At 42.4% G+C, this 14106-nt stretch overlaps 1 protein-coding gene across 15 annotated transcripts in view; it reads left to right on the forward strand.

Moving 5' to 3' along the window:
• The window catches only part of EPHA5 (EPH receptor A5), a 386478-nt gene that overhangs the window by 64076 nt on the left and 308296 nt on the right, over positions 1 to 14106 (forward strand). For all 15 annotated transcript variants that reach the window (XR_003096319.1, XM_025215915.1, XM_025215906.1 and 12 more), the window contains exon 3: positions 4767 to 5430. Coding sequence is in view for 14 of the 15 variants with exons in the window: in XM_025215915.1 (XP_025071700.1) it covers positions 4767 to 5430 (664 nt within the window). In the remaining variant the exon portion in view is untranslated. The remainder of the gene's footprint in view (positions 1 to 4766; positions 5431 to 14106) is intronic.

Below are 14106 nucleotides of genomic sequence, written 5' to 3' on the forward strand. Positions count from 1 at the left end.
CGGGGCACAAATTTGCATCCGAATAGCGGGAACTCTTTGCACCGTGCATCTCTGTGCTGCAAAGAAGAAATGCATCCTGCAAAGGAAACTGAAAATTGGCGGGAACTCTCCTGCACGCAGGCTCTTAATTGCAGCAGAACACTCTGCTGTGCAAAGGAGCTCTCATGTGGCCAGGAAATTCCATAGTGCCGAGGCACAAAAAATCACTGGGTCGTGACAGGTAGCACAAGCCTCTTCTCAGCGGGGGTGGGTGGGGGCTCTGCTGCCTGTGTAGTGCATGGCCAGATGCCAGCCGGCATGGCTGTCTGAGGTGAAGGGGGCAGAGAGGGGGTTTATTTCCCCCTCCCTCTCCTCTACCTCCAGGGGACCCCGGATAGGGTCTGCCTGGCTGGGGGTGAGCGGTGGAGGTGGCAGCCAGGGCTGGCAAACCCTGGCTGTGGTCCCGCAGTGGGAGAGGGGATGGAGTGGGGAATAAACTCCCACCCTCCCCCTTCACCTCAAGGGGCCATGTCAGGCGAGCTGGCATCTGGCCATGCTCCCACCCCTGGAGCAGTGAGTGGGGTGTGACCCTGACAAGGGCTGCTTCTCCCAGCCAGGCAGACCCCACCTGCAGCCCCATGGAGCAAGGAGAGGGATGGGGGAATAAACCCCCTCCCTGCCCCTGTCACCTCGGGGGGGGCATGCTGAGCATGCTGGGCATCCCCGGCTCTGAGAGCAGAGGGACAATTCCAACCCTGCTGTCTGGAGCAGACAGCACCGCTCAGCCCAGGGCTGCAGAGCATGCTGGGATGCTGGGGGACTTTGATTTAACTTGAACTAGGAAGGGGTGTGGGACAGATGGTCCATAAACCAATTTGACCTCAGTCCGTTAAGTGTGATACTACATTCAACCAGGTTTACTTAAACCAGTTTTGGCCATTTTGAAACTGATTTATGTGCACTGAACTTTTGTTCTGTTACAGGTTTTAACCAGTTTCTGATCTCTTAAACCATTTCTGTGTAACTTAGACCATTATGTAAATGTTGTCCTTACATGATATGCATCTGTACAGAGTACACTGGATCTATAGTTATGTCAATAGGACTATTTTGGTGAGTGAAATTATGCATATGTTCTTGTTTTTTGTAGAACTGGGGTCTTAGTTAAGCCCAGTGACTCTTCTTATAAAGATACCAGTGGGGAAAAGAAGTGGCTGACTATCCCTTTAAGAGTAGGTTGGTTTGTATAATTATGCCCCACCCTCTTTGCTGAAAGGGGAGAGCACAATGTACAACCCCATGCACAACTGAGGGTGCATTGAGCCTTCTGCTTGCATTGTAAGCGTCTTAGCTTTTCCTTCTCAGTGTAGACCAGTCCTTGGTAGCTATAATACTGTATTTGATATGTCATATATATATATATATCGCTTCTTGGCTTCTTGTGGGTTAAGATCAAGTATAGGAGTATCTGAAGTCTAGTCTAGGATGGAGGATGCTTGCCTGTAGTATCTGGAGACATCTGAACCCCAAGGCCTCTGGGCTTGGGCCTGCTAGTAGGATGCTTGCCAATGGATTTGGGAGCATCTGAAATCCCAGAGTGATAGGTCTGGGATGGAGGATGCTTGCTGGTTGTAGCACCATACGTGGTGTTTGGAACGATTGAGTTCTGCCTACTTAATCAATAATTGTTTTAGGAATGACTGAGTTCTGCTCAATCGATATGATTTGGAACTGATTTGGCTAATTTGACCTGGAATGAAAAATATATATTTTAAAAAATGTAAGCAAAAAGCACTGCATTGATTCTGGGAGGGAATGTCAGATTTTTGGGATGTCAGGAATCACCAGGAAGGGCGGATTAAAAATGAGTAAAGGAAGATGTTATAGTAGCAAAGAAGGGGTTCTCAGAGGAGGGGACCAAAGACTTCTCTAGATGTTGTTTTTATAGCCCTTTTTCTTTCAGCAATGTGGGTTTTTTTCTCATTTATTTCCTTTTCTTCCATTTAAGATATGAATTAAAAATGTAATCAGAAGAATTCAGCATGGTGATAATAACTTGAGGGTGTTTGCTGTTACTTCTGCATTAACTGTATGCGGGGATAATAAACTCCACAGGACAAGGCTTCAGGTGTATTTTCAGTAAATAAGTTGGCCTCTGACCTTAGAATGTATTCAGAATGGGATAAGGTTATTACCCTTTAACCAGGAATCCCCTCAAGTTGACAAAATACCCAACATACTTGCTTTGCTTTTTCAAGATGAAGCATTGACAGGTGTAATAAGAAGCAAAGGTCAGAACTGAACAAGACAGTAGGAGGATTAAATACATTTTAGGATTTATATCAAACAGGCCAAAAAAAAGGAGAGAGAAATGAGTAAAATTAAAAATATTGCTGGCTTTTTCAAGTTCCCCATCTCCATCATTGTGTGACTGAGAAGGTAAATCTAGTCGTTAATCTAGCTGCAAACTAGGCTTAGGTATTTGATCAGTCAAATACAGTTTGGTCAATCGACCAGTCAATTGGGCAATAATTGCGCTTCCCTGTGCTGCACTGCCCTCTCGCCAAGCTCCTGGTGGCAGGCTGCCTGGGACTGTTTGGCTGTGAGATGCCAGGCGCTGGGCACCAGCTGTCAGTTGCACCAGTGCAGGGAGTTGCCTCACAGCAGGGAGGCAGCCTCAGCACACCCTCCACCCAGACCCCAGTCCTCCATAGCAGGTATGTGTTATCGGTTAAATAGTTAACCAGTATAGTTAGAAGAGTTTAAATGGCTAATTTTTAAAACAATATTTACATCCCTAGTTGCTATAATGACAGAAAGCCTTCCTATAATACTTGACCAATCTTTGACCAGTCCAAAATATGCAGTCAGTTGACTGGTCAATTAACAATATTTGACTGGTCAATTGACCAGCTTGCTAACCTTATTGCAAACAGACATTGCACTTGTCTGCATCAAAATGTTTATGGTAGCACAAAACCCATGCAAATAGATGTGCATGCTCTTGTCATGCTACAAATACCCCAAATTGTCTGTGTGACAATTTGTAGTAATAGTTTGTGCTGCCCTTTTTTGGAAGATGTCTGTTTGCTTATAGTGTGAGAGTGTGGGCAGCTGGGGGCTGCTTGCATTCTCCAGCCACCCTGGACATGTTCCTGAACTTACAGGGGCCTGATCCCTCAGGGGTGTTCCCAGGGTGCATGTCTGCAAGTGTTCCCCCACTTGTAGATGAGGTATGCAGCAGCATGAATCATGCACCAAGAATGCCCTTCAGGGTGATTCCTAGGGTGTGCGTTTCATGTTGCCGCACTCTGGATCAGGGCACGGTCTCCAAGCACGGAGGAGGAAACCTCCATGGGAACCTGGCACTTATGTTTTTATGCAGCAAATTAGAGACTGACTTGTCCTCCAAGTAATTTATTTACTGTATTTACCTGAATCCAAGATGACATATTATTTTAGATGACCCTCCCCCATAATAATTAGTATAGAAAGGAAATGGCAGTCCCCTGTGGTTCAGTGGTAGAATCCTTGCATACTACACAGGAGACCTGGGTTCAATTCCCAGACACTTATACAGCTGCAGCCATGGCGGTACTAAACATCTGGGCTCTGTCTGTTTTTTGGATTCTGTCTCAGTGGCCTAAGGGGAGAATGGAAGGTCTGGGCAGCCTCCACTCCTCCAAAAATTCCTGCCCAGGCATATGCATTGAAAGTCTGGGCGGCCCTCATGCATACACCATGATCCAGGGGGATCGAAAGTTGCCACATATAGAAAATGATAAATTTATTGTATTTGTGCCTGTACCCTCTCCCGCATCCTGTGTCTGTCTCCTGCCACTTGCCTCGACCCCAGTTCCTGTCCCCCCACAATTGTACTTGCCCTCCCCCACTTCTTGCACCCCGCTGCTGCTTGCCCTTCTATGCCTATGCCTGACCCCTGCCACCTGTTCTTGCCTCCTGCCTGCCCTTCCTCCCCTCCACCCCGCATCCTGCATCACTCATCTTCTGTCACTCTGCTCCAGGACCTAGTCTTGGATTTGAGTGAATGTAGTAAAATTGTCTTTGACATAAGAAATATTGCTAGGCATTCCCATCAATGGCTAGAAAATGGTTATATGTGGACTCCTGTGTAAGAAGTGAAATGCTATGTAGTAGGATAGTCTCAGGAACACTCCAGGACTTATGGATCATCCTATACTTTCATCCCATGCTTTGTTCTGGTGGACATAAATTGTTATTGGCTCATATTGGCTGCAAATGACCCCCGCTGCCAGCCCGGTGCTCTGACTAATCTGAGCCAGCATTCCACTTGTTCCCTACCTGTCTCCACCCAACCCCTAGTTTGCTGCATGAGGGGTAACCAAGGCTTCCTGTGCATTAATCAGTAGTGCTGGGAGGTTGGTCAGAGGAAAAAGTGGGGCTTTATACCCCTGCACTTTGTTGTGTGCATTGGATAGGTCATGCTTTGCATTAAATACATCTGCTTTAGTTCTATCACTTAACAAACCAATAATAAGCAACCAAGCAGAACCAACAGTGTAGCTTTTCTGCTTCTCATCTGTTCCCAAGCAGACGGTAGGATGCTGCCTTTTATATATTTGAACTTAATCTCTCCCCTGATTTCATAGGGCATTATATCAGGCCCAGAGGCTGGAATGCTCTGCCATTCTGCAGTTTTTTCATTGCTGTTCCTCTGATGCTGTAGTTGTCTCACACGAAGCTAAGATTTAGTGATTTAGTTTCTGTTTTCTTTTTTTGACATAATATACTCTCTTTTTGCACAGTGGGAAGAAATTGGTGAGGTGGATGAAAATTTTGCTCCAATACACACATACCAAGTGTGCAATGTCATGGAACAGAACCAGAACAACTGGCTTCTGACTAGCTGGATCTCCAATGAAGGAGCTTCCCGGATTTTCATTGAGCTCAAGTTTACTCTGAGGGACTGTAACAGTCTTCCTGGAGGCCTTGGGACTTGCAAAGAGACTTTCAACATGTACTACTTTGAATCGGATGATGAAGATGGGAGGAACATCAGAGAAAATCAGTACATCAAGATCGATACCATTGCTGCTGATGAGAGCTTCACTGAGCTAGATCTTGGAGACCGAGTCATGAAGCTGAACACAGAAGTGAGAGATGTTGGTCCTCTCACCAAAAAGGGATTTTACCTGGCTTTTCAGGATGTGGGGGCCTGCATAGCCCTTGTTTCTGTGCGAGTGTACTACAAGAAATGCCCTTCAGTTATTCGCAACCTGGCCCTCTTTCCTGATACCATCACTGGAGCAGATTCCTCCCAGCTGTTGGAAGTGTCAGGCTCATGCGTAAACCACTCTGTGACTGATGAGCCTCCCAAGATGCACTGCAGTGCAGAGGGGGAATGGCTGGTGCCAATTGGAAAATGCATGTGCAAGGCAGGGTATGAAGAGAAGAACAATACGTGTCAAGGTAAGGCTTTGTGGCAGTATACAACATGTTCTGATACGCTTACTAACCTGGCAGACCTGCTCTCACAGATGTTGGTGGGTCCTATCCATACTAAGATTTCTCTGCACTAACTTAGTAGCTTGCTGGATCTTTCAAGTGGGCACAGCTATAAATTATTCCTGCTCCTGATGCAGCAAAGATTTAGGGGGGTGGCTCCAGTCTGACTCTCCCATTAAATTAGCACCTGTTGCCCCTCCCCAGATACGCTACTGATAAGCTGTGAGATGCGCGAGAGCAATGAGAACATATGCAAGTGGTACTTCTTGCTATTAACTGTGACTGAGGGGAGCAGAACCTGACAGCTTGCTGAGGTTTTATCTGAGATATTTATAATGATATATTACATTTATATTTTTAATATTTATATATGACACTGGGGGTTTTCTGAGAATGATAGTTTTGAAGGTTTTCTTTCTCTCTGGTAGGCTATTGATTGGAAATGTTAAAGATTGTTTTCAAAGTAATGATGTATTTTATATATGTACATTAATGCATATTTCTATCCAGTTTTCTGCGAAAAGCAAGGAGATTTCATGAGGGGAATTTCCCCCCCCCCTTTACTTGTAGTTATTTCACAGTTGTTGCTCAGCAATTTAAAGTTAAAACAAAATCTTCGGCTTCAGTCCTGCAACCACTCCCACAGGTGCTCAATTTTACTTATATGAACAGTCCTTATTGAGATTTCTGTCTATAAATACCCATCTTTTCTAAGACGCTGATACTTCAGGGAATTTGTGCTCATCAGCAAAGTATCTTATAAGAGAGTATCTAAGTAAGCCCCATATAAAAACAATTTATATGCTGCAGGAATGTAGCCTACTGTATTACATACTTGTTTATAAAAATTGCACTTTGGCTTTTAAGTGAATTATAGGCGGTTTATAAGAAAATATTTGGACATGACATGGAAAAAGGGATATTTCCAAGCAATTTGCCTTTTGCTGGTGGATTTGGGCATTATTGTTTTTGTTGCTGCTGCTGTTATTAGCACATCATAATTTGATTGTGCCCATGCCCTTGCAGTTTGCAGAGAGTCTCAATCTGCACACAGGGGCATCTGGTTCTGTTTTCCCCCTGGTACCTGGTTAATGGCCTTTGGTGTCTTGAGACCAGGTTGTATTCACTCCATACCGTCCTCAGATCGGAGGGAATTTGGCATAGGTACAGAGTGTGGGATCAGTGCCCAAGCTGGTTTTGCTTTGGACATGTGTCAGCCTGTAGACCTGATTTTTCAGCCCTTGATGACTCCAAACTCCACTGAAGTCTTCAAGCAAACCTGATGTCCCTTCTGTGAGGTTCCAAGGATTATAGGGAGCAGATAAGTTTATTTAGAGAAGCCTTTTGCTACAAAGAAACCACAGAAAACATTTCTACCAGCATGTTTCTCTCTAAACAAAGCAGATATTAAAAGCGCTCTTCTGTTTTTATTTCCTTTGCATTGATTTAAAAATCTTCCTACCCAATATGGGGGAAGATATGTCTGACTTAATATTTGGCACAAGATAAGGGGAACAGAGTAGCACTAGCTGTAACAGAGGAAATCTTGATTGCTGCAGATGAAGAAATGTAGCCAGACATACTGACAAAAATCTGCTTGGCTGCTGCTAAATATAAACAGCCCCAAAATAGCCAGCATTGATTGGGTGCAGTGTCTAGTTTGTAACTCCTGTAAGCTGTAAAAATACTCAGCCCAAATGGGCACTTCCACTGGTTATCAAGCTATCGGAGTCCCTCCCTTCCTTCAAGTCTCCATTGACTATTTGAGCTGCAAAACTCTCTTGCTTCAGATCTTCCTAGGCTCCTGTTTGCAACAGCCATAAAGGTTATCTAGACTTAGAGTTACTGATTTTAAATGTCCACAGCCTGGAAAAGTTGCACAAGGCCACAAAGAAGTTACCAACCTGACCGCACTGAGACAAGAACTTGTGAGAGGAGGGGTGGGGAAGAGAAGGACTCCCATTCTGCTTTTACACTTCTGTTTTTTAGGGCTTAGGTTAGGTGCTGAAGCCCAGTATTCAAAAGTCACTTAAGCATTGGATTCTCTTTAGATAAATGTTTTGTACCATTTATAAATAGGTCTACTAGGTATGTGATTTTCTTTTCACCAAATAGGTATACTGATAAAACCCCTTGTGTAGTTGCAGCTCCAGCCATAGAAACATACTTTAGGTTGATATAGCTTGTTCCATTTCCTGTATACGACTAGCTGTACCTGTGTAAGACACTGTTTTACTACTATAACTTCCTCCATACTAGAGCAGTACTACTGCTTTAACTGTAGCGGAATGGATAACCTAGTTCAACACGTGTGTAGACAAACCCTAAGCCCCAATGCCAGGCCAGTGGGATTTAGGATCCTAAGTACTTAAACTGTAGGCATGACTGTAGAACTCGCAATACCCTACACCAGTGAAATGTTCCCTGATTGGTGCTATGTAGGAAAAGGCTGCACTTTGTACCCATACAGTAAAATCAAGTAAAAATGGAACTTGGGCGCCTAAGTCACTTAGACACTTTAGGAAATTGAACCCTTCAACCTCTGAGCTTAAGTGTAAGCATGAGCTTTGGATTCCATAATGCATTTCCAATGCAGAAGAACCTGAATGTGTTTGTTAATCATTCTCCTGTTAAGATAACATTCACGGAGCTGTAACATCTCATCTGGACAATAGCAGGCTACATGCTTTTATTAGGGATGATGCAAATCTCACTTACACTCACAAACATATGGAAACAATTGAAATCCCTTCTGACTAAAAATCATTAATTGGCAATGATGTCTTTAATTCATCATCTTGTCATTGAGTGACTCTATGAAAGAGGCACCGACAGCAACAGCTGAGTAATTTCTATCATTTGAGACAGTCAGGTGACAAATATGACATGGCCTAATCTCATTATGTAATTCAGTTACTATTTCAAGTAACATGGGCAGTCAAACTGTATTTATCTAACAAACAAAACTTCTTGTATCTTTCAGCAGCCAAGCTCGTTTATCACCTACTGTTATTTGATAACCAGTAATGAATTGTGACTGCTTGGGAAAACTTTCATGAAAAACCCGCGTGTGCAAGGCTAAATTTTTATGTGGATAAATAGTTCTGCATGCATTAAAAAAAAAATAAAACAACCACTCTCCATGTCCTTGCATTGGCTTCCAGAGTTTTGACACAGCACAACGTTCAACTGATGGCTATTATTTTTGGCTGGCTTATGTTAGCACTGTCTGAATGGGTTCTTTAAAGCATAACTGATAAATCTTCACTTATCTGTAACACTAAGTTTTGGGTTTAGTTGGTACGGGTCTCCTTGGGTACTGCTTTTTGACACACAAGGGGCCAGATCCTAAGCTGGTATGACCTGAAGTCTCTGGTGCTACACTGATTTATCTTAGCCTAGAATCTAGCTCTAGAGACTATTTTTTGTAATTTTATTTTTTCTTATCTGCTTCCTGTTTTCTGATCTCCTTTTCTTATCAGCTATCTGAATAGCTACATTTACTGTAACTGCAGTTTTGGACTGAATACAAGTCACTGAATACATAAGGGCTCCCTCTTGGGGAAGTTATATTGGTAGCTGATATTCCTTGAAAAGTGCTTCAGCAAATCTGGTTCACCAGATCTGTTCTCCTTCATGCATTCAGCTTTATCTTCCCGTTTTAGTGACAACAGTACATTTTTATATTACTTCTTATTCCTTCTAAGCACTATAGAACCAACAAACATAAAGGGGATGAAGCTGGATTCCTTTCCTCCTTATGTGTCATCAACAAAATGAATTGTCTAGTAAGATCCAATTATGCAGCCAGTCAGTTACACCTGTTCAGCCCCTCTGGTAACAATGGGGATGCACAGCTGTTATTGAGGCCTTAATCGGCCTGTACAACCTTTATTTTGATACACACGAGGCAAAAAAAAATTAATCCCAGTTTGACTTTCAAGTCCCATGTTGCTTGCAAAGCATCTTTTTTTCCCCTTGGAAACTGAGAAACAGGATGGAAATTATTGAAATGCTATGAGCATGAATTCTGGAATGCCAGGCAGAATCATGAGAATAAAAAGAAGGAAAAAAAAGTTAAATGAATTAGAAAAAAATGGAAGAGGCAGCTTATCAATTCAGAACACAATGATCTTTTTTCTAGTTAGCAGGGTGTACTGTTGCTTTAAGAGGCATCAGGCAGTGGTAGAGCGGATTGTATTCAACTGAGACAGAAATGCACTGTAATTACAGACAAATACAGGATATTGCAAAATAATGGGAGAAAATTTAAGCCAAATTTTACTTTCATGTTAGTCTTTACTAGGGAGGAAATTTGGAAGTTGGAGGCAGACAGAACATTTTGTGCTTTTAGAAATGAATTGCTACCACAAGAAATATTTTGTTGAAGAATTTTTCTACAACTAGGAATTATAATATATTTAAACAGCTTTATTTTCTTGAAATATGATCTGACCAGTTGTTGTTTCATTGTTTTCAAAGTCAACTTGCTGAAGCACTTTTTTTTTGCTTGCTGTTTATTCTCGCTTTGAAATTCACACTAGTATTTGCCAAGGAAGATCTACCTTTACTCAAAGAAACAAAGTTCACAGCAAAACGGTGTTGACAAATTTCTCCTTTGGACTTAATTGACAATAGTAACCAAATTTACACAGATCAAAGTTTACCTGCTGAATCAACTCTCACGTGATGCTGTTGCTAACTTACTCAGCCACAAAGCAAAGTTACTAATCTTCATAAGACTATGGCACAATGGAACAGTTATTTGAAGTGGTTTTTCTAGAATGGGAGTTACTTCTCGTTTATGAAGCGGTATAAAGGGAATTAGCGAAATCATGGCCTTTGTGGTTGAGTTTGGGGAGGGGGGCACAGAGATAGGCAGAATGCTTCCAGTGATGAAGTAGGACCACGATGTGTGTAGCCTTGTGTGGAGAGGATGGAAAGAAACATAGCATTTCTGGGTGAAATCCAGGCCCCACAGAAATCACTTGAAGTTTTGGCATTAATTTCCCTATGGCCAGGGTTTCCCCCTCTGCCTCCAATGCAGGAGTGAGAATGGAAAGGGGGAGCATTTTCACCCTTCTCTCCATATCTTTTTTGCACAAGCCGCATCTGGTAAATTCTGGCTTTAAATTGTTGATTATTTTGAAAGCTGGAAACAATGAGGAATATACGTGATGGCACAAAATCTTACTTGTGCTGTGGGAGAATTCTCATTTGGGACTGCTCAAGTGAGTAAGATGAGCATGATTTTACTCTAGAGGTACAGGGGAGAGCAAGCAAAGTCCAGGGGATAAAAAAAAGCTCTTATTAATTGTTCTACTGGGAGGTGATTACATAGCAAGAAAAACATTGATGGAAATATTCAGTACATGGAAAATCCTGAATTCAGAAATAGTGTTGATACTATAGGGAGTTATGTGCCCCTCATTCATACTTCTGGTGCATTTTTCCTGATTAAACCAAAATTGGCTGGGAGTATAGCATATTAGGTGTTCATATAATTACGAGCCAAAGTGTCTAATTTTAATTAAGCATACTACCAACCAACATCAAAGTAACTGTGCTCTTCGTTGTGTAGAGTGCATTATATTTTTCCAAACATGAAGAAAAGTACTTGAATGTTGCATTTCAGAAAAATTCAACAATAGCAGTTGAATGGTTTTTTTTAAATCAAAAGTGTATCACAGCAGGACTGATTAAATATTGCTTTCTCTTTGTTTTATTTTGTACATGAATAGGACATAGTTATGGAAAGTGTAATTTGAGTAAGCACGATGTCATGCTTTGCTGTAATGAGTTACCATTTCTGTACCAATTTAGTTAGTAGGCTAATGACCTCTAATGACTTTGAAGATTTCTTTTTCATTCTGCAGAGGTACCTTTTGAACCATTACTTTGCCTAACTTAACCTTATTGTTGTTCCATGCAATCTCATTGCTATGCAGTCACCTCCCAGTAGGACACTTAAGAAGTGCTTTTTTATCCACCAGACTATAGATTGAACAATAAGATTACAAATAAGTGAAATGAAGGTGGAAAATTTACTTTGCAAATCTGAATTGCAAACATGTTTATTACTTATTCAGAAGTTAATTTACAATCCCCAAATGGGGGCACATTCTAGGATACAGGTTTGTTTACTTGTTCCTAGATAAGTGACTTGTTTTTAGTCAAATCCTAATCCTTAAAGAGGCTGTGGTAAAGGATTTTTGCTAGAAGTTAAGATTCTATATAGATAATCATGGCATGAGGAAAGGGACATAAAGAAAAATATGTATTAGTGGCATTGCCATCCTGATCATTTGACTGCATTGAGCTGTTTTGAAGTGACTTGCTTGTCATTTAGAGTTTCAAGGACAATCTTATTCCACTAAATTTATATCAGGCATTAAAATCAGTCATACGTTTGCATGTTTTGTTCATAATAAGGCAGATTTTCACTTTTGTGTTTCTCATTATGGTAGCACTTAGCAGTAGTTAATGATGTGTTGACGTTTCAATTATAAAACTTCCTCTTCAGGCCTTTTGTCCTGCCCATTGTATCATTCTTTGGGCTGACATTTGTGGTTGAGATCCAGACTCCCTTCACGTGAACAAGAGTTCTCTGAGATGAATTTCACTGAGCCAAGATATTGCCTGGAAAGTACAATTTTGCAGTTCACATGTTATTTCTTTTGCACAAAACTTTGCTAAATGGCATTATACTACAAGTGCTTTTGGAATGAGGACTTTGCTGAAGTTAATGGAGCCATGCCAGTTTACTTCATTCAAATATTGCTCGTTTTTACCGACTGAAAATTTATCCCAGTTAAGAGATGACCTCATTAAGAGTGGCACTTAAATCAGGATTAACATTCCTCTGTTTTATTCCCCTTGTGCACTGTTGTTTGTTGTTAATATTTTATTGGAACAGTTGTAGTGCCAAGGATGCTCAGTCTTTAATAAATGACCCTATGGTGCCAGATGCTGTACAAACAGAAATTTAAGACATGTACATAGATTTAGAAAAAGGAAGCTAAGTCCCTTCTTATACAGTAACTTTGGGTAGATCCTGGAGCTTTTAACACCTGGATTGTCTGCACATTAATACCTAAAACTAGTTTTAAGCACGCATTAGGCAGCTCAAAGTTACACCTCTCCGGAACAGGATTATCTCTGATCCACATTACCCAAGTCATGTTAAACTAAGGTGTAGCCAGATTAGGCTATTTCAGTGTAAACACCCCACCTGTCCCCTCTCCGCTGCTGGCCCAGATTGGTTTGATTTACACCCCACGTGCCCCCCACACACTCTCCCCAGCACCCCAGATACCCCCTCAGCCCAGAGAAGAGCAGCAGCCTGGCAGTGATGGCAGCGGCTGGCCAGGCAGGTTAACCCTTTCCTGCCTGCTTCCCCAGGACAGACAGTACAGGCAGCCACAAGTAAGTGTTGGCGGTGGGGGAACCCCAGGGGTAGGGGGGAACCAGGGAAACTTTGGGGAACACGGAGGAAATATTGAATGAGAGGGGGGGATTCTTACCTTTCAGTCCTCCCTGCTGGCCTGAAGTTAGACTGCTGCAAACTTGAGATAGCACTAACACCAATCAATATTTATGCTGCTCACAGTGTAACATGTAACAAAGCCCTGAGAGGACTGTCCATATTCAGAAACAATTTCCATTTGCCAGACTTGCCCATTTTGGCTCCAGAGGCATTTATTCTTCAGGGAAAAGAATCAAGTTTCAGGAACTAGGGCTTGTGGAGACTATAGATAGCAGGAAGGAAATATAATAGTCAAGACAGAAAAAGGTTTTCCATAGAAATCATATATCAGAAGCCTGACCAGGCAGGTTTCTGGTTCATGGTCATAGAAGAGAAAATAAACACGAGGTAAAGTGTAGAGACAAAAGTAAAAATTGTATGTTAAATAAGATAATAGTGGGTGCATCTACACAAGATGCTTTAATTCCCAATCTAATGCACAGTAAAACGTCACTGTCTACATGTGTGCATGTAGATGCTCACTGGGAGAAAATTGCTTCCAGTTAGCCTAGGCAGCAGGGGTCCCCAGAGGGCGAGGAGAGCTGTTCCAGCTTGGCAGAATGCTACCTGCCAGCCATGTGGAGAACGGGACCCGTCCCAATCTCTGCAGGGCAGGGAAAGCTGTCCCAGCTTCCAGGCACCTGCCTCCCAGCCACATGCAGATTGAGACCAGCCCTGTACCCCATGCCAGGCCAGGGCCGGCACCCAGGGGAGCCTGGAGTTCCCCCTAGCTGTTGCAGGGGAGAAGAGCAGTCCAGGAGCAGACCTGGACTGAACTTCTCCGGACAGGAGCAAATTTGCTTCTGACGGATTCACGTTCAGATGCATGAGGAGGTGCACAAAATTCAGGCACATAAATTGCACATGTAGATGTGCTCAGTGTGTGGGCTGCATTTGGGACTGATTTGTGAGTTCTTTAGTAGCATGCTTACATTTCAGATTAGTGACATTTTAGTGTGGTTTGAGACTTACAAATATAAATTCCTGGCTTTCACGCAGTACTTTTCAACAATAGGCCTCAAAGCACTTTAGAAACGCAGTCAGTATTGTTACTTCATTTCACAAATGGACAAAATGAGGTACAAAGAGGGAAAGACAATTCCACAGGGTCTCCC

The sequence above is a fragment of the Alligator sinensis genome, unplaced genomic scaffold, assembly GCF_000455745.1.
Source record: "Alligator sinensis unplaced genomic scaffold, ASM45574v1 scaffold320_2, whole genome shotgun sequence".
Classification (NCBI taxonomy): domain Eukaryota; kingdom Metazoa; phylum Chordata; order Crocodylia; family Alligatoridae; genus Alligator; species Alligator sinensis.